This window comes from Cyprinus carpio, chromosome B12, assembly GCF_018340385.1.
Source record: "Cyprinus carpio isolate SPL01 chromosome B12, ASM1834038v1, whole genome shotgun sequence".
In the NCBI taxonomy this organism is placed as follows: domain Eukaryota; kingdom Metazoa; phylum Chordata; class Actinopteri; order Cypriniformes; family Cyprinidae; genus Cyprinus; species Cyprinus carpio.
Window position 1 is genome coordinate 12,962,359 of NC_056608.1, and position 18,131 is coordinate 12,980,489.

General features: G+C 35.9%; 3 protein-coding genes across 5 annotated transcripts; 2 read left to right on the forward strand and 1 right to left on the reverse strand.

Annotated features, from left to right (window-relative positions):
- Window positions 1-15: 15 nt before the first annotated feature.
- LOC109100133 (rRNA N6-adenosine-methyltransferase ZCCHC4-like) lies at window positions 16-10,764 on the reverse strand. The gene is made up of 13 exons (XM_042735431.1): window positions 10,568-10,764; window positions 10,354-10,472; window positions 9,255-9,337; window positions 8,799-9,077; window positions 7,942-8,022; window positions 2,900-2,972; window positions 2,671-2,818; window positions 2,112-2,212; window positions 1,906-2,027; window positions 1,502-1,577; window positions 1,378-1,429; window positions 1,151-1,283; window positions 16-468 (listed from the first exon to the last, which is right to left on the reverse strand). Exons 1-13 carry the CDS (start codon window positions 10,659-10,661, stop codon window positions 372-374), a joined length of 1,458 nt encoding a protein of 485 aa, XP_042591365.1. The 5' UTR covers window positions 10,662-10,764; the 3' UTR covers window positions 16-371.
- Window positions 3,173-7,097, forward strand: LOC109100132 (tripartite motif-containing protein 14-like). 3 transcript variants are annotated; one of them, XM_019113631.2, is made up of 7 exons: window positions 3,175-3,313; window positions 3,623-3,795; window positions 4,574-4,663; window positions 4,790-5,020; window positions 5,129-5,148; window positions 5,310-5,452; window positions 6,168-7,097. In XM_019113631.2, the coding sequence occupies exons 2-7, from the start codon at window positions 3,643-3,645 to the stop codon at window positions 6,758-6,760; spliced, it is 1,230 nt and encodes a 409-aa protein (XP_018969176.1). In that variant the 5' UTR covers window positions 3,175-3,313; window positions 3,623-3,642; the 3' UTR covers window positions 6,761-7,097. The 3 variants fall into 3 exon arrangements, with proteins under 3 accessions (XP_018969175.1, XP_018969176.1, XP_042591366.1); XM_019113630.2 differs by having other exon boundaries at window positions 3,173-3,313; window positions 4,790-5,148; XM_042735432.1 differs by lacking the exon at window positions 3,175-3,313 and having other exon boundaries at window positions 3,324-3,795; window positions 4,790-5,148.
- A 718-nt stretch (window positions 10,765-11,482) lies between the features above and the next one.
- Window positions 11,483-13,547, forward strand: cdca9 (cell division cycle associated 9). Its single transcript, XM_042735433.1, has 10 exons — window positions 11,483-11,671; window positions 11,753-11,884; window positions 11,953-11,993; window positions 12,089-12,140; window positions 12,223-12,293; window positions 12,366-12,415; window positions 12,903-12,986; window positions 13,074-13,140; window positions 13,246-13,332; window positions 13,419-13,547. Exons 1-10 carry the CDS (start codon window positions 11,542-11,544, stop codon window positions 13,467-13,469), a joined length of 765 nt encoding a protein of 254 aa, XP_042591367.1. The 5' UTR covers window positions 11,483-11,541; the 3' UTR covers window positions 13,470-13,547.
- The last annotated feature ends 4,584 nt before the right edge of the window (window positions 13,548-18,131 follow it).

Below are 18,131 nucleotides of genomic sequence, written 5' to 3' on the forward strand. Positions count from 1 at the left end.
AGTGTTTTCCAAAAATGACATCCATTCCAGTAATACAGTAGTTGTATTCAAAGATTTTATCCACAGATCGTCACTGTTTGAGCCACATAAATTGGAACAAAGCTTCTTTGAAACGTTACTCCAGACCAAGCATGAGGTTTGTTCACACAACGTGTCAGTTGTACTGAGAAAGTTGTAGTGTAGGATGAGCATGTGACAAAAAGAGGATGCAAGAAGACAACTATGGCTGTACATACACAACAACCTTCTTTTATAGATGTAGGTTTAACACCAGTTAGCCGTTTCACACTTTGTGATCTCACTGTTTGTGATCACGATGCAATTTTTAGCAGCCACAAACCCATCCTGTAATGCACTCTGTGTGAGTGAGATCATGTAACTGTTCTTCTCCTCTTGTTCTTAGTTGTGGATTTGCCAGCAATGTGTTTTAACAGTCCTGGAGCACCACGGCCACCTGGCACAATCATTCTGTTGGCAAAATGTGTAAGAGAATTATATTAGTATTAAACAGACTTGAAAAAACAGTTTGTATGAGTGCAGAAATCATGATATTAAGTGTTAGTTTTTACTGTAATTGTATTTTCATATTGTATTAGTGGATTATTATCTTGACTGATTATTTTTTTTTTTTTTTTTTTTTTTTTTTAGATTTTTTGAATTTCAATTATTATAATTTTTTTTTTACAATTTAAATCATTTATATTCATAGTTAAAAAAAAACACTTTATAATAAACATTTACTGAAAATTACAAAACAAAAACAAAATTACTAAAACTAAAAAAACAAAAATAAAATTACATACAACATACATCAAATTATATATATATATATATATATATATATATATATATATATATATATGCGTATGTATGTATGTATGTATATATAATTTTATTTTAGTTTTAGTAATTTTGTGCTTTTGTCATTTGTATTATTTGATTTATTTTTTAGGTCCTTAATGTCAATATAGTTTTAAATTTCTATTTCAGTTTTATTTACTTTAGTACATGAATTTAGACTAAAAGTAAGAAATGCTGCCTTGGGAGCTAATGGAAATAAGTAATTATTTAAAAAAATATTTTATTTCAGTAAATGTTTATTATAATTCAAGTAAAAAATTTTTTTAAGTTAACCCTGGTTTATACTCGCCGTTTATTGTGTTTCTTAGGACAAGTTCTAAGTTTGTGTTTTTGGCTGCCACAGTTGAAACAGCCAGTTTGGCTCTGACCACAAGGGTGATCAGGGAGAGCACAGTGACCACATGAGGAACAATGACGCCATGCTGGAGAGAGAATAAGATCAGAAAGAAAGTGGTAAGAGAGCGAGAAATAAACACATTAGGAAACATCAGTTTAAATGAATTCAAATCTGCTTACAAGGCTTCACACACCGTCCACATTCATCACAGTGCCTCCATTCTCGCCCATCCTGTGAGATAAATAGGGAAATGTCAGTTAATCTACTCCTATTCCATACACTGACTAAGAAATAAGCATTCACCTTAGATGGGCACGTGTCACACTTTGGGCAGTGTTTATTTCCCGCTGACACATACCTCTCACAAACACTGCAAAATCTGAGAAAGATTGAAAAAAAATAAAATAGTTGTGAATGATAAACCACCTTAAAGCAGTTTATAACAGCATATATAACTACTTATATTAAAAAAATCAAATGATTAAGTGCATGTTTAATCCTATGCAATCAAAATCTGCAATTGGTTCTCTCTCTCGCTCTCAATATATATATAGATATCATATATATATAGATTCATGACATGTATTTTGATAGTCATTGCTTATTTGTAATGTTTGGTAACTATTTTTTTTTTTAAAGTGCATGTTTTAGACTTTTGTATGTATCTCTTCCAAATCAAAAACTCAGAATGCATTATTTTTGTGCACCTGTAGCCTTCATCCTCTGGTAGAATGATATCTTTGGGGCTCAGATTGGTGAAAAGTCGAACAGGTGACTGCTTACGGCCTGTCTTTCCGTGTTTATATAGAGGGTGGTTATCATAATCAACCTGAGAATGAAGAATAACACAGGACTATAATATATTAATTCTTATATTTATTAACATGTTTATAACACAATATTCCTATAATACCTGGTAATCCAGCATAGAGAAGGAGGGAAAACACTCCAGGATACGGGACTCAAAGAAGTAAGGGAAGATCCAGATCATTGGCATCTGACCTGCATTGCTTACTAAAAATCAACAACAACAGATAAGAATGGTAACAGATTATGAAGTGTCTGAGTCACTTGCTCACCCTCATTCTGTTCCAAACCTGCATGACTTTATTTCTTCCGTTGAATATAAAAGGAGAAATTCTGTGAAATTGTGCTGGTCTCTCCTTTCAATGCAATTACGAAAAATAGAGGGAAACTGAGGGTTTCAAGTATGCAAATAAGTAACATGAAGCCATATGAACTGAAGCCAGCTTTGTGTGAGATCAGCAAACACAATTTTTACATTCACCTTCCACTGAAGAAAAAAAAAAGAAAGAAGCCAAATCGAAGTTGAATGGCAGAATTGTCATTTTTTTGGTAAACTGTTGAAAATGTATTAATGGATTTTCTTTGAAAGTTAAACATGCACAAGTACCAGTTGTTGAATCAAAATAAGTCATCCATGGCTTAGTAAAGCATGCCGTTTCTCATACCTTTATTTTGATTTTTCCAGGTGATTGCCATCTGAGAGAAACTGTTGGCTAGTGGCTTGACTAGGCCTCCGAATGGGGGGTCTGTTATCATGACTACCTTGGCTCCTTCCTCCTCACGCAGAAAGCCTTGAAAAAACGTGACCGCTTCCTGCAAAACACCGTATCATGACTTATCAGAATGTAGTACAGTTGACCACATTTGACGTCAAAGGAGATTTTTTTTTTTTACCTCATCATCAAAAAAGTGATGGTTGAACATATTATAGCGGCAGAACTCATCCTGCCCGTAAAACTGGCAGTACCTAAGAGGGCAAAAAAAAAACAGAGGTTGATGCTTTCAAAATGCATGCAATGCAAGTGTCAACATGCATTTCAGAATAGCGAAATAAAAACCACAATCTGCCGCTACTTCCAAACCCTGCAGCAGGTCAACAAGTCTGGAATTGAGCAGACATAATCCTGTCAGTTATGAAACATTGCAAAAGCATTCACACGCACACATATGCATATGCAGCAGGCTTTGACTTGTTAAAAGGGGCTACACACATTTTTTTTTAACACATTCCACAGACGAACATAGCAGTGCTTGCAGGGAGACGACGACAACTAAACAAATTCACTAATTCTCTTATCCATCTCTTAGGTAAGTTATTTTATTGCATATTATTCCAGTTACAAAGAACACAACTGTTCATAGAACTGTGTAACTTGATAATGTGCCAATGTTAAGACAGAAGCCTTATGTGCAGGCTGCTCAAAAGTATGATTATGATTAAAATGTTTAACTCCTTGCTTCGGGCTATGCAGATAGAAATGCAACTTTTGGCATTCTGTGTGTTCTAGTAAAGGCTTGCTGTGACATTTTATGCATTAGCAAGAAGCCATACATAGTGAGACAATTATGATCACTAAAAACTACTTAAGTGGTGTTTATGATGTTTCTACACATTAGCTCAGAGGAGACTTGGAGAGATGGCAGAGGAAGACTTTCGGCCTTTATCAGAGGAAATAAGTTCCTTCTGTCTGGTTACCGAGGCTCGTTCAGGGACACAAGTTACCCAGCCCTTCCCACGCTCTCCAAAACTGATCAGGAGAGCTGGAGCCAACTCTCCGAAACCCTCAGAGGTAATGACAGATTTTCTAACCTGCCAGACAAATAAAACGGAAGAATGTGGTCATGCCAGAAATCTACTATAGGAACATTGTTATAGTTGTTGTTAAAGTTTGAGCATGTGCTCATGGGCTGCAACAATGAAAAACAAGTTTAAGACTTTCATGAATGTTCAAAAATGTGGGGTTGGTGAAAATTTTTAAATGTTTTATGCTCTCATGCTCAACCATGTATCACTGTATACAAGTATCAGTGAAAACAATTAAATTGATAAATGTTATTATAATTTGAAGTAACTGTTCCATTTTAATTTATTTATTTCTGTGATGCCAAAGCTGAATTTTCAGCAGCCATTACTTCAGTCTTCTGTGTCATATGATCCTTTAGAATCACTCTAATATGCTGATTTGGTGCTCAATATATTTTTTTATTATTATCAGTGATATTAAAAGCTGTAATATAAAAATATAAAAGTGATAACATCTTTAGGGTTCTTTTGTGAAAAGAAAGTTCAAAGAACAGCATTTAGTTTTGATCAATTAAATGCACCCTTGGTGAATAAACATACTCTGGTTTTAAGAACAGCATTTAGTTTTGATCAATTAAATGCACCCTTGGTGAATAAACATACTCTTCCCAGGGAACACATACTGATTATATATAATTGGTGAATAAACATACTCTTCCCAGGGAACACATACTGATAAAAAAAAAAAAAAAATATGTAAATGTAAATATACAAATCTTATTGTGAAGTAATAAATAAATAATTCGAAAATATTGTGTAAACAGCTGCCAGTCTGGTTGGATGACTTGAAGAAGGAAAGGAAAAGAACAGAATCCCATCTGGAATCAATTAAAAAGCGGCAAGCAAACCTGAATGTAAGCAAAACCCTGTTGGGAATTTGATTTGATGGTGAAAAGTGATCTATATGACTGGTGCTTGGCATGGAGGGCTTGTTAAATAACTAACTGTTAAATAACTAATGAATCAAACATCTCTGCTGAACGAGTTCAGAGGCGATGAAGCAGCAGGTACAGGAGTGCTTCGAGGAGCTACATATGGCTCTGCACGAGGACGAGAAGGCTGTCCTGGACATGATAGAGCAAGACCGCCGGGAGACCGGCAGTAAACTAAACCGACTTCTTCAAGACTGGAATCAACACCTCAGTCTCCTGCAGAAACACATCAGCGCTATTCACGCGGCTCAACAGAGCCCCGCAGAATCCATGAAGCAGGTAACCATCAAGGATGAAACATGCATTTCATGTCGTTGTAATAATCCTGTTGACAAAATGTATGGATCACATACTGTATATTCTCTTCTGCATGTTCTCTGCTTTCAGCCATTTCCTGAGGATTTTACGTAAGGCCATATTTTTCTATTTCATAAATAGTGGATTTTGTGATGGGTCCTTGATACAAATACTTATAGATAACTTAATTATTTTCAAAACAACATGCCTTTCCATGTTCTGTTCGATAGAAAACATGCTGTATGTTTGATTCTGATGAATCTTTAACTAGACTGACTAGCTGTCGTAAGAAACTGGACCCAGCTGAAGAGGAGATAAAAATGAATGAAGAAAGGATCCATAAGCTCATGAAGGTTCTTAGGAACATCTCAAAAGATCTGAAAGCCCAGCTCCAGCGAAAGAGCCTGCTGCTGGGTACAAAACACTATCAACACCTAAAGCCCATAAATCAAGTTAATTCAAAATATATATTTTTAGATTATATTATACATATCATGTGCGTATCTCTCTCTCTCTCTCTATTCTATTTATCTCTCTCTCTCTCTCTAAAAGTTTGAGTCAGTAAGAGAAAAAAAAAGAAAAAAAAAAAATTACTACTTTCTTCAGCAAGGACACATTAAACTGACCAAAAGTCACAGTAGGGGTATTTATAATTTTACAAGATTTCTATTTCAAATAAATGATAAATCCTGTTCTTTCAATTTATCAAAGAATGTTGAAAAAATATATATATATATATATATATATGTGTATATATATATATATATATATATATAATATATATATATATATATATATATATATATATTCCCCCAGAATTGTTAATAATTAGTAAATATTTTAATATAATTAAGAAATTATTTTAAAATGTAATAATATTTCATAAGTTCTTTAAAAAAAAAAAAAAAAAAAAACTTAATGATCTCAAACTGTTGAACGGTAGTATATATCCTGCATACTATAATTTTAAAAAATTATAATTTGTGTTTGCATAATTTTTAAGACTGTATTACATATTCCATATATCATACTGTATTGAAAGGATTAGCTAATGGGCAACAAGAAATGTTTAGAATATGCTGTAAGTAAATCAGATGTTTCTGAATATTCTTGCGTTTCATCTTGACAGACTCCTTTAACGTGGCGATTGACAAACAGAGCTGTCACAAACAGATCAAGTTGACCTCAGACGGACGGGGCCTGTGCCTTTCCTCAGAGGATCGCTGCATTCCCAATGAGCCTCTGAGGTTTGATCAGTTATTCTGCGCCTTGGGCTCTGTTGCTATTACATCTGGGCAGCACTACTGGGAGGTAGATGTGCGCTGCTGTCCATCATGGGCTGTGGGCGTGGCTTATGGCAGCCTACAGAGGAGAGGACGGGACAAAGGTGCCAAGCTTGGAAGGAACAGGTGCTCGTGGAGTCTTGAGTTTCAGAATGGGCATCTCATGGCCTGGCACAATGATCGACACGTGGCACTACCCATCACAGCAGCTCGGGCAGCACCAAACAGAGTAGGGGTGTTTGTAAAGTATCAGAAGGGCCGTCTAGTGTTTTATGATGCTGAGACTATGAGAACGCTACAAGAGTTTTCAGCAGTGCAAACGGCTGTGTTTGAAAGAGCACATCATCAGTTTACTGAGCCTCTCTATCCAGCCTTCCGCTTTTTTTCACCCAAAGACAAAGGCCATTATCATATAGAAATATGCGATCTCAGTCTTTAATTATTATTAGTAATAATAAAAACAAAAGTTAATAAACATTACTGACACTTTTGTTCTATTTAATCTTTACTGAATAACAGTGTTAATTTCTTTAAAAGACTCAAAAAAAAAATTATATTTCTTAGATAAAGGACGATCTTTATGAGCATTAACAGTTATTAATAGTGAAAGCATATAATATATAAGCCTATGTCCAAAAAAGCAAAGGTTATCAAGGTAACCTGGAGGAACAGTCTACTCTTCCACCTTATGCAAAACAATGAAAAAATAGAGTGTAGTATATAATAAAAATATATACTAATAAATAAATAAAAATAAAATACCACATAAAATACTCTCTGCACCCTCTTAACAGAATTTAATTCTGTCTATGTGGTTATTTAACCTTGTATTTGCAAAGAATTATGGGTAACACTTTATTTTATGGTGTCCTTGTTACATGTACTTACTATTATAATAACAATAAATGATACATAATTACATTCAAGTAGCCCTAAACCAAACCCTAACCATATAGTAAGTACATCTTGTTAAAGGGATGGTTGACTGTTTTTTTTTTTAGGCTTGATTGTGTTTATGGGGTGCAGTCTAACATGTGTTAATGCTTCGTTTTTGAAAAAACACATAATTTTTCACATAATTGACCTTTGTTCCACAACGCTCTGTCCCTTCTCTGAGAAATCCGCTGATCATTTCCTTCTTTTATGAAGTGAACAGTATTAAGAGCCGCTGCTTTAGAACATTGATTTTGAAACTTGTGAATCCATTAGAATCGTTAAAAGACAGAATTGCGATTCATATATGAATAGATTTTTACGTGCACCTCTAGTTTTCCCTCCCTTTTCTCTAAAGCAGTGCAGTATGGCCTTGCCCCTTTTGCCGCCTTTTCCCGAGGGAAGTAAGGGGAAGTCCTTTTCCCGAGGGCGGGGTTTATCTGGGTTTGTTACGCCACGAACCCGGGTTTTAAAAGACAGTATCTCCGTTTGCATTGATCTTTCATCTTCGTAAGTTTGCAGATATTGTTTATGCTCAAACAGCAACATTACACACTAACGTTAAAAAGTGAAATTGCAATCAACCATCCCTTTAATTAATATTACACAGTCCTTAAATGTATAATTACACTGTAACAAGGACACCTTAAAATAAAGTGTAACCGAATTATGTTGTATTGTGTTTACCTGTAATCAATATCCAGCAATAAACTCTTCATTTTAGGACTCTTGCCCTCCATATTCCGCAACTTAATCACCTCATGTAATCTGTCAATGTGTACAAGAGAATCTTCAATTATAAAGTTAAAATGTGGAGATATGTTATCGATTGTACACATTCGATATTTTGCCAATTTAAAGGCCTGTTCACACTGAGCGAAATGAATATCGGACGCGATGATGCGCTGGAATAAAACCAGTGTAAACAAACCGAAGAAGAGTATCCCAGATAAGAGTAGAGAGTGGATGCGGAGTTCTTGTTATTGTTGGTATTTGAGAACAGATTTATTCTCATGTGTTCTTTATACAGAATAACATTTCTATTAATTGTCCACTGAACTGTGTGATCTGTAGAGCACCGTCCGTTTTCTTCCACGTGCGCGAGTGTTATGAGTCAGAGCGTGTTCACTCTTTTTCTACACATGTAATATGAAACCAAATAAACATGATTATGATGATATATTTTCTGTATGTGTTTTGTATGCAGCTCATGGTATTTTTAGAGCAATAAAGGATGTTCATGACAAATATTAGCAGTATTTATCTTAATTTAATGCTGTATATTGAGCAGCGGATGATGTTAAATCCATTTACGAGATACATATCTGAGGAAAAATGCATTGTTGGTTGGCGCCACCTAGCGTGCAGGTGTGAATTAGCAGAAGGCGAACAATCGGTGTGAAAGCACCGTTCGTCTGCGATTCGCCTCGCTTTTTCGCATTATACTCAGTGCGAAAAGGCCTTTACAGACAGGAAAATAATTGCACACACTTTAAGATTTTTAAAATATAGAAATTTGTATAGCAGTAACTGCTTACACTTACCGTGGCGTCCCAACACAGAGAATTTTCTGGAAGCCTAACCCCAAGAGCATATCCAGGAGAAAATGACAGCTACGATCTGCAAACAGATACTGTGCATTACTCTTCTTGTTATCTAGAGGACACAGAAGTAGACTGGGCCTTTTCAATCTCTGCACTGTGGTGTCCTCAGAAAGTGCCTTGTGTTTTGCATGAGTCGCCCGTTCCTCAGGAAGAATCAGCAGCTGACAGTCCACACAGAACCTTCTCTGCTCCAGCGGGAGAGAAACAAACTCTCTAAATCTGAAGAAGAAACAAACGTACACATATGAATGATTTTATTGAGTTGTAGTATCTCTGGTACTATTTTTTAGTTTCAATCTGTTTTCGTTTCAGTTTTCAGTCATTTCCTCTTTCCATAAACAGACATGGCAGTATCTGATCTGATGAGTGTAGTTTTTTTAAATAAAAGTTATTTACCTTGAGCTGTATTCCTGATGACTGAAAAGAGGCATCTTGGAGCGATTCTGTTCTTCTCTGGCAAGCATCCTTGCCTCAGATATCTGAAGCATAAATTAAATAAAGTGAATTAAAAACTAGTATTCATACATATGTTTTTTTTTGTTGTCTTTGATTAAGGTTTCATTTTTGTTGTATTATGTTTTACATGCTTGTGTTCAGCTGTCATATTTTAGATTATTATATTAACCTTATAAAGCTTACTGTATTATATCTGGTACACAAGTTTCTTACCCTCGCTGAAAAACCTGATGTACACAATCTACTACGTGTCTTCTGTTGCCTGACTGATAATTCTATTCCAAAAAATAGACTTTTATAACTTTTATTCTTTCATAACTTTTAGATTTGTATAAGGGTCAAATACATTTTAATCTCCACATAAAGAAATAAAGAAATTTAGCAAAAGTGATTTTATATACATAGACAATACTAAATCCAAGTAAAGTGTCTACTTTTAAGGTTTCAATTAAGTTTTGGGAGAATAAAATGTCAAAATGTGGGTGAAATAATGTTCCATTGTCATCCAGTGTAAAACTTATATTTACGTAAAAATTATTGCATTGAAAAGGAGTAAAATTTTATTGCTGACAAATGGCCTAAATGTAAAATTACAAGTAAGTAGTATTTCCGGTAAAACTAATTAGTGTTTTAACATGTTGTGAACTGATTTTTGTGGTAAATATGCCTGACAGGCACTGAATGACATTTTAGTGGCTGTTTTTCATAAATCATGGTTAAAAAATGTAGCCTATGATATTTATATTTTGCATAGGAAAAAAAACTTTATTTAAACTGGACACTTCTAATGTATTAACAAAAACAACAACAACAGTTCAAAGTTGTATTACACGTATTGTTTTGATGCTTGAAAACCCTCTTTCGTATTTGACGCATAACTATTATTTCACGTCAGGCTTTACAGGATTTAATATATTCGTCTTATTTTTTTCAAACTTAAGTTTGTTTGTACAATTCTTAGTATTTCATGAAAAAACTTTTGTAAAGCTGTTACATTAAAATTGGTACAACAATAAATACAATGTTAGTCCTAGTAAACCTTTTCGTCAGCCCACTGAAAAAAGTTGCAGTCCTTTCTGTCCCGACAAGCAGAGCATGCGTAAAATCTTCTTCCTTTCTCCTCTCCATTGCCAGTTTTCTCAAACAACAAAGCGGGTCCTGAAAAAGCACGTATCGATGATTACATATGGTATTAATTGCATTTTAGAATAAGACAATTGACGGCATTAATAAACGTATAATTGATCTCATACCATGTGGGCACCGTGGTGCAGTTTTGTCCTCTTCGTTCTGAATAATAACTTCTATTCCGCCACTATCCACGGCATCATCCATTATTTTACTCATATTTGCCAGAAACCTCACACGTGAGAATCAAAACAACACTCGCATGCTTGACAGGAGGCTGCCGTAGTAGACAGTTAAATGTGTCGCACACATATGACGTCGCGTACCGTCGCCTAAATTAGTCAGGAGGCGGGGTTTCGCCTAACGTAGCATACGTAACGAATACATAGCAATGTTATTTGTTTGTTTGTTTGTTTTGTTTTTAAAATAAAAAAATAAAATAAAAATCAAGTAGATAGAATAGAACAATAATAGGGAATGCTAGTGTTAGAGGCTCATTTTTAAATAAAAATAAAACAAGTCAATAGAACAGAAAAAGAATAGATAATGCTTGTGTTAGAAGGTCATTATTTATAATAAATGAGAAAATACGTAGAAAGAATAGAGAAAGAAGAGAGAATGCTAGTGTTAAAGGCTCTTTTCTTTTTAAATAAAACAAGTAGTTAGAATAGAAATAGAATAGAGAGTGCTAGACTTAAATAAAGATGAAAGAGATGTATTTTCAGCCGTTTTTTGAAAATGATTGAGGACTTGGATGCTTGGATTGAGTCGGGCAGGTCATTCCTCCAGGAGGGAACAGTTAATGTAGAAGTCCATGAAAGTTTTATCATATCAAAATGTGTCAATACAGGCATTTCAGTCAAATGTATTTATATGCAATATTTCAAACCTTTTAACAGTTTATGTAGTTTTCAATTGGAGTTTTTTTGTGTAAAATTGTCACCAGTTTGAGAAAATCCTGAACTAAGCGCATCCAGGCCAGTAAGTGGCGCTAGAGAACCTTCGCTATTAAAACAGAAGAAGGTAATTGTGAACACCTGCTCCGAGTTTTGTACTGTTTATAAAAAGTTCTGAAGTTCTGTCTTGTGTTGTTATTATCATGGCTTCACGAAGAACTAGAAAAGTCTGTCAGGATTCTGACGGTCAGCCCGAAGCGCAGCACAACTATGACCAGAAAATTAGACTTACTAAGAGAAAGGAGCTGTTTATACAGCAGTTTGAGAAGGAAGGTCAGTCATATATTACAATCAATATGCTCTTTCCTGTTTATATATATTAACGAACCCAATCTTTTACTTGCACCGGAACAGCCCAGGACCGGATAAATGAAATGGAGGCTAATCTGAACAAATTACTGGCCACTGTGGACCGAGTCTTCAAAATAGAGCTGATGAAAATGCCTCAGTCGCTCCACACCACGCTGATTAAAGACCTGATGAATGGTACGACAATTACAGAGCCTGTTATTGGTGTTTTTTTATTATTATTTATAATCTCTAATGTTTTTCAGATGATGACACGTCTGTGGGGGAGGTCACTATGGCGCTCAAGGTAAAATAATGATTTTGCTGTCCTCTGAGTTCACTTCAGATAACCGCACCACTTACATCAGTACTGGTGGTGTTTTTTTCTTTTTCTTCTTTTAGTGTGCGTCTCCAGAAATTCAGAAACCCTTATCTCGAAAACCAAGCAAAAAAGGTTTTATTAAAATTTTATAATTTTTTTTTTTTTTTTTAAATGTAACTTTCATTCCTTTAAGGATCGCTTTAATTTCTTTTAGGTTTGAGTGTCGCAGTAGGCCAACAGAGGTCATCAGGTCAAAACAAGACCGCTCCAGTTGAAGGCCCAAAGGTACTGACCCCCCCATTTATGTCATCTTTGTGGGTGCCTAATTTACTTTACTCATGAGCTTTGCTATCACAGAAACCCACTAAGAAGACCCTGCACAACAGTAAGAGCACTGGAAGTCTGAGGTAAACTACATTTTATTTAACCTGGTGGTTTTAGACTGCTGTTTGTTTTGATTTTATTTTTTGATTGGTGTTGTATGTTTTGAATTTATTTCTTAATTGTGTATTTTTTGATAATGTGTAAATACAAATGCAAAACCTAAAACATTTTTCTGAAAATGATGAATTGCATGGTGCAATTATATTAAAATATAATTGAAAATGACTTTCTAATGTTATTTTTTTTCTTTTCTTTTTTTTTTAAAGAAATGAATTGTGCATACTTTATTGGTGAATATTTTGCAGTCCTACAAAATCCCCTCAAAATACAAAATGTTAAAGAATAGAAATTAAAATGCAATATAGTACATTTTCCATTAATTTGTCTTTAGTCTGTTCTGACTGCAGAGGATTGTGATTGCCTAAGTGTTGAATACCAGAGGGATAAATTGCTTTTGTACGTGTTTGGCTGTTTCCTAAAGTTTTGATTGCTCCTCTGTTTCTTTGACAGGTGTGCCTCAACTGTCAGTGCAAAAAGAACCCAAGGACGGGTTGTCAAAATGGGTGATCAGGCTTTGGGGTTGGGTAAATTCAGGTAGTTTCCTCACTTATCTGGTTTTACCAGTGAGTTTCTTGTGGTGTGGGTTTTCACTAAAAATGCTGTTTTTCTTTTGATAAACAGACAAACGAGTCGCTCTGTTGGTGATGAAATGATGGCGACAGCCACAATAGTAACTTCCCTTGGAGAAGTGAGTGCGTTATAGTATCTATTGTTTGTGTGTGCGTGTACACTTTTTTTTTTTTTTCTCTCTCTCTGTATAAAATTCAGTAATGGTTATTTTCCACCTTTGAAGACACTGTTCCTTTCTGAAGACAATAAAGATGACATCAATGTTGAGTTGTTAGATGATGCAGCTGTACATCAGATGCGAAAAATCAAGGTGAGCAGTTTAAAACCTGCATAATTTCATGTGGTTGCTTAAAGAGAGACTGAAATGTAGCATAAGACATTTGACTTTTGTTGCAGGATCTAATGGACTATCTGTGTAACAAAGTGGGGCTCAATAACACCCGCTGATATTTGAAGAGAAATGTGTATATATATTTTTTAATTGTAAAACTATTGTAAGTAAATGAAATAAAGTGATTTATTTAATTTGGTCTGTCATCCAATTTGATTGCCCCCCACTCCTTTCCAAGTAAGAGGTCTTAAAGCAACTTCATTTAGCACTGCTGATTGTTTGCTCTAACAAATCAGACTTTTGTCCAGTTGTGGTATTAGTGGTATTCAATCTCATGTAGGATTCATTTGCATGAATTGAAGATTTACAATCTGTCTGTCTTCAACACTAGATGGCGTTAATTTGCTTATGCACATTTTCCTATTGTGCAGTTGCGCAATATCAGGGTGGATACAGTGAACTAAAGCCATAAATTTATTACTTGAAATAAAGATTAACTGAAATAATAATAAAAGCTTATTTCATTTATTTCTAAATTTCATTTAATTTTACTTGATGTACTTAAATTAAACTAGACGTGTAAAAATATCTTAATGACAAATTTCTCGTCCCACACTGTTTGTGCTTTGACTAATGGTGCTTATTACTTTAAGTGTCGAGTGGAGGCTTGTTGTGGGCCACCTGAGCCCCCTGGGGGCCCCAGCTATAGCTTGTTACAGATATGAGTGGTTTTCTTTCTTGGAACAATACAAAGGGAAATCCTCACTTTGGGTGGGAAGTTTTGCTTTAATGTCGTCGAATATTAATTCTTTCGTTTAGCTGGTTATTGCTGTGGCTGATCTAGAGTTTGATTCGCGCACATAAACTCCATTTCCCAGAAGCCCGCTGTCACAGTGCGTCTCGTGCAGGAATGGTGCTGAGGCAAATACGCACACGCGCATCACAGCCATACGGCAACACCCCGCTCCTGCATGCGCCTGCAACGCTGCGCACTACGTTTATTAGCGGTTTTACAGCATATAATAACAACGAATTTTCTTCAGTCGGAGGTGCGAGGGCTTAGTTCGCGATCTTTTTAGTATATTTTATTATTACCACGTTGACTCGAGCACTTGTGCACCGGGCGGTTGAAAGATGCACGGAGCGCGTTGATGGCTCGGCGTGAATGACGATCTAGAGACATACATGACATTGCACTCTGGAAAGGTCTGCGGATAACGATGAGCACCGGTGAGTGTGTTGGGAGTGCGTCGCGTATACTAATCTCATTACCTAAGAGCCCGGAGATTCGTCTGTGTCTGTATGGTAGTCTGGATCCAGCGCGTATGTTGCAGTGCAGCCGTGTTGTATGGAAATGCGTAATGTAGTGCTGTCAAAGGTGTATAGTGGCTGTCCCTTTTGTTTTTCGTGTGATGTGTAGCGTGTTCAATAGTGTCCCAAGCCTCCCTTAGTGTTCTGCAGCTGGTGACAACAACCCCTTTAAGTTGGGAAACTTGAATAGTTATTACTTAGGGTTTTATTAAGGAAAATATTCTGGGTTTATTTTATTTTGAGAATTGGCACCATTTATCTATAAATCTTTTTTTGGATAGTCTTAAAAATCTTAAGTCTGAATGATGCTTCTCTCCTATATTTATTAATAAAATAAATCCTGTGCATAGTCATGAATTTTTTTTTTTTCTTGCTCTTACACTGTCAGATGGATACCTTTTGTACCTTCTTTACCCCCAAAGGTTGCATAGTATCTTATATTAGCAATCTCTATTCTTTTGGTGCTATTTTTAGCCCTTGTACCCCTAAAAGAATTTTTTTTTTTTGCACTTTTTTTTTTTCCTTCTCTGACAGTGTAGGTGCATTTGGAAGTCCTATAAAAAGTTGAATAACCAGTATTTTGTTGATTTTTGGTTTTTAAAGGAATAGGTCTACAACAGTCATTCATCATGTGGTAGCTTAAGTTAACACTGAGGGTGTTAGAAGGATGGTCTGCACAATCCCAGGTATTAGTTGATTTTGCTGTCAAGGTGGTCAATCTCTAACCTTAATCAATATTGTCTGTAGATACAAGTTCTCTTTTGATGTGGTAATGATGTTCTGTAACATCTATCCCGGGTTGCTTTTCCAAAAAGCATCGTAATCATAAGCAGACAGACGAGACCGTTGATGCCAGTGGTTTCTGTTCTACATATGGCTGTACATATTCTGTAAGGTTCATAAAGTGGTTGCTTTAATATGAATGAGAAATTTAGTTTGAAATGAATCGATTATTTCTTTAAAAATGTTGTTCTGAAACAGTATGTGAACCAAAATGATGCATAATTTGGTGAATTTATGTTCTGTATAATCTTATTTTCAGGTCAGCATAATTTGTGCCAGAAATTCAACTCATGTGAATCTGACTGATGTAATATCATCAGAGTACTAGCTAAATCATCATGGGAGTGACTTTGGAGTGAGGTTGGTACATTAGGGCAGTTCTCAACTGGGTCTGGTTGAGGACACATTATTTTTATATCAGGTATCAAGTGCTGTCCCAACACTGTGGCATGCATTTTTATTACGGCCTGAGCACCGACGGTGTGAGCACCCTAATGGAATTGCTGTTTCTTTTCCAAAGTAAATTGCATTTTTGAGGGCCTAAACGTGCTTCAAAACTCATGAAACTTCGCCCACACGTCAGAACTGGTGATAATTTATGTCTGATATGGGTTTTAGAAGTGGGTGTGACTTGATGGCATCGCTTTAGAGTTGGTGAAAATTTGCTTCTGATCTGGGTTTTTGATGTTTTTTTTGTTTGATGGCGTCACCTGTACACATTCACAAGTAATAGGCTAGTTTGAGATGCGCCTTGCCTCGCCTGAAATGTAGGCGGCTGCAGTAAGGGGAGGGGTCAAAAAAAGACCTTTGAAGTCGGACACTTCCCGAATCTCGCTGTTTTGTCGCTTGCAAACGTCAGCAATAGAGGAGATCGCGTTCACGTTTTTTATCGCAGACGCAGTGGATGTAATCGAAATACCACTGTTTTGTCATCATGTGCATCAATTCCTTCGTTCTGCTGAACACAGAGGAAATTAAGAAGAATGTTTGCAAACAAGTAGGTTCCTGCCACCATTTCACGTTCATAGTATTTTTCCATATGCAAGCCAAAGCTGTTTTGTAGCAAACATTCTTCAGAATTTCTTTCCTTGTTTTAAGCCAGACCCTGACCCTTCTCAGATGAAACCACACAAAGATGAGTCATAATGGCTAAACAGTTCATTTAGATATGTATGTGTGCATGTATATCTTTAATGGATTGATTTATTAATTCACACAAACATGCAATAAAATAAAGTGAAAATTACAAGGAAGAATTCTAATTAAGAGAAAAATAAAATAAACCCATGTCCTAATTCTTAACTTCACTAGGTGTTTTGTTTTTGTTTAGTTCACATGTAAATATAATTAAATAAATGGGTAATGTAATTCTTAGAGTAAAGAGAAAATGTATCAGTTGACATTTTCAGCCAATGAGCATGAAGCTGTCGTCAGTCAGTCGTTTCCCATCATGCTTTAGAATAGCGCAGTCGGTGGAGAGCAACTGCGCTCGACTGCTCAATCCGACACAGCCGCCTCGCTGTCGCGAGAGTTTTTTGGCACACGTCAGCATGACATCAGAGCAAGGCGGATGTAACTCGGACACTTTTATAACCGGCATGCATCTCGCGGTGATCACCGGTGATCAGTTCTGCGCAGATTCTGCTAATCTATAATATGAATAATGTCTGATGTGTGACAACCGGCAGGGTGTTTGATAGTAGTTCTGTCCTGAACACATACTCATGCCCATATTCAGTTATAGTCATAGTGCCACCTGCTGGCAACAGGAAGTAACATGTTTAACACTTTGATGCACTATTAGCAATACAGTAAAATATGCCATTGTACTAAACATGCTAGAGATATGCTCAAACATGCTAGCAACACTTACTGAGTGTTAAAGCATGCTATTAATGCCATGAAATGGGAAGTTGTTGTAACTCATGCGTACAATGCCCAATCTGCCCCAAACTGCACATTTTCTACATGCCAACATTCAGTTACAGTCATATTGCCACCAGCTGGCAGTAGGAAGTTTGGCACATATAAATGACTGACATTCCTCTTATATTTATCACTTTAAATGGATATTACCCACCGTTAGCGGTTTTCCTAAAGGTGGTGTTGAGTCTGGGTGCGAGGGCACTTTCATTGCTGCTTCATTCCTCTTATACTTATCACGTGATTTTGTTGTTTAAGTGCAGGCATGGGTGAGCTGTTTACTATTACTTTGGGTTATATATTTATAATGCATTTATGCTACCTCTGGGCAGCATTAAACAGTTTGTCAAGATGTACATATAAATGCCATTTCACTTTTGTAGTGTAAATTTGGCATTGATAACACGAATTGGCACCAAAATAGTGAGTTTAATTGGATATAAGCCCTTTGACATCTAAAACAAAAGATATGTCAATATCACCTTTTTTTTAAAAGTTGATGAGTCTCTTTATTTTGGTGTTGATTGTACGGTTAGCACAAAACTGCCGTATTAGGGTATAAGACTTTCTTTAGAAAATATTTGGTTCCAATTAAAAAGATTGTGGGTTTTGGCTCTTTGCAGAAACTGAGCAGGCTGAATGTAAAATTTTTACAGCTGTTGGAAGCAAATAGAGAAATAGCTGGTGATATCACAGTAACTGCAACAGTAAGTCCCTGAGAAACAGGCACTAGCAATTAGCCCTGAAATCTAGAGTGGTCC

What these genes read in the sequence shown, in the direction of transcription:
- LOC109100132 (XM_019113630.2), top strand. Translation starts at nt 3,643, where the DNA reads ATGGCAGAGGAAGACTTTCGGCCTTTATCAGAGGAAATAAGTTCCTTC. An exon ending in ACTCTCCGAAACCCTCAGAG is followed by an intron (nt 3,796 to 4,573) that starts GTAATGACAGAT and finishes TTGTGTAAACAG; the next exon opens with CTGCCAGTCTGGTTGGATGA. An exon ending in AGCGGCAAGCAAACCTGAAT is followed by an intron (nt 4,664 to 4,789) that starts GTAAGCAAAACC and finishes CATCTCTGCTGA; the next exon opens with ACGAGTTCAGAGGCGATGAA.
- LOC109100133 (XM_042735431.1), bottom strand. Translation starts at nt 10,661, where the DNA reads ATGAGTAAAATAATGGATGATGCCGTGGATAGTGGCGGAATAGAAGTT. An exon ending in TTCAGTGGGCTGACGAAAAG is followed by an intron (nt 9,338 to 10,353) that starts GTTTACTAGGAC and finishes TTTATGCTTCAG; the next exon opens with ATATCTGAGGCAAGGATGCT. An exon ending in CATCAGGAATACAGCTCAAG is followed by an intron (nt 9,078 to 9,254) that starts GTAAATAACTTT and finishes TTTCTTCTTCAG; the next exon opens with ATTTAGAGAGTTTGTTTCTC.
- cdca9 (XM_042735433.1), top strand. Translation starts at nt 11,542, where the DNA reads ATGGCTTCACGAAGAACTAGAAAAGTCTGTCAGGATTCTGACGGTCAG. An exon ending in ACAGCAGTTTGAGAAGGAAG is followed by an intron (nt 11,672 to 11,752) that starts GTCAGTCATATA and finishes GCACCGGAACAG; the next exon opens with CCCAGGACCGGATAAATGAA. An exon ending in AAGAGCACTGGAAGTCTGAG is followed by an intron (nt 12,416 to 12,902) that starts GTAAACTACATT and finishes TTTCTTTGACAG; the next exon opens with GTGTGCCTCAACTGTCAGTG.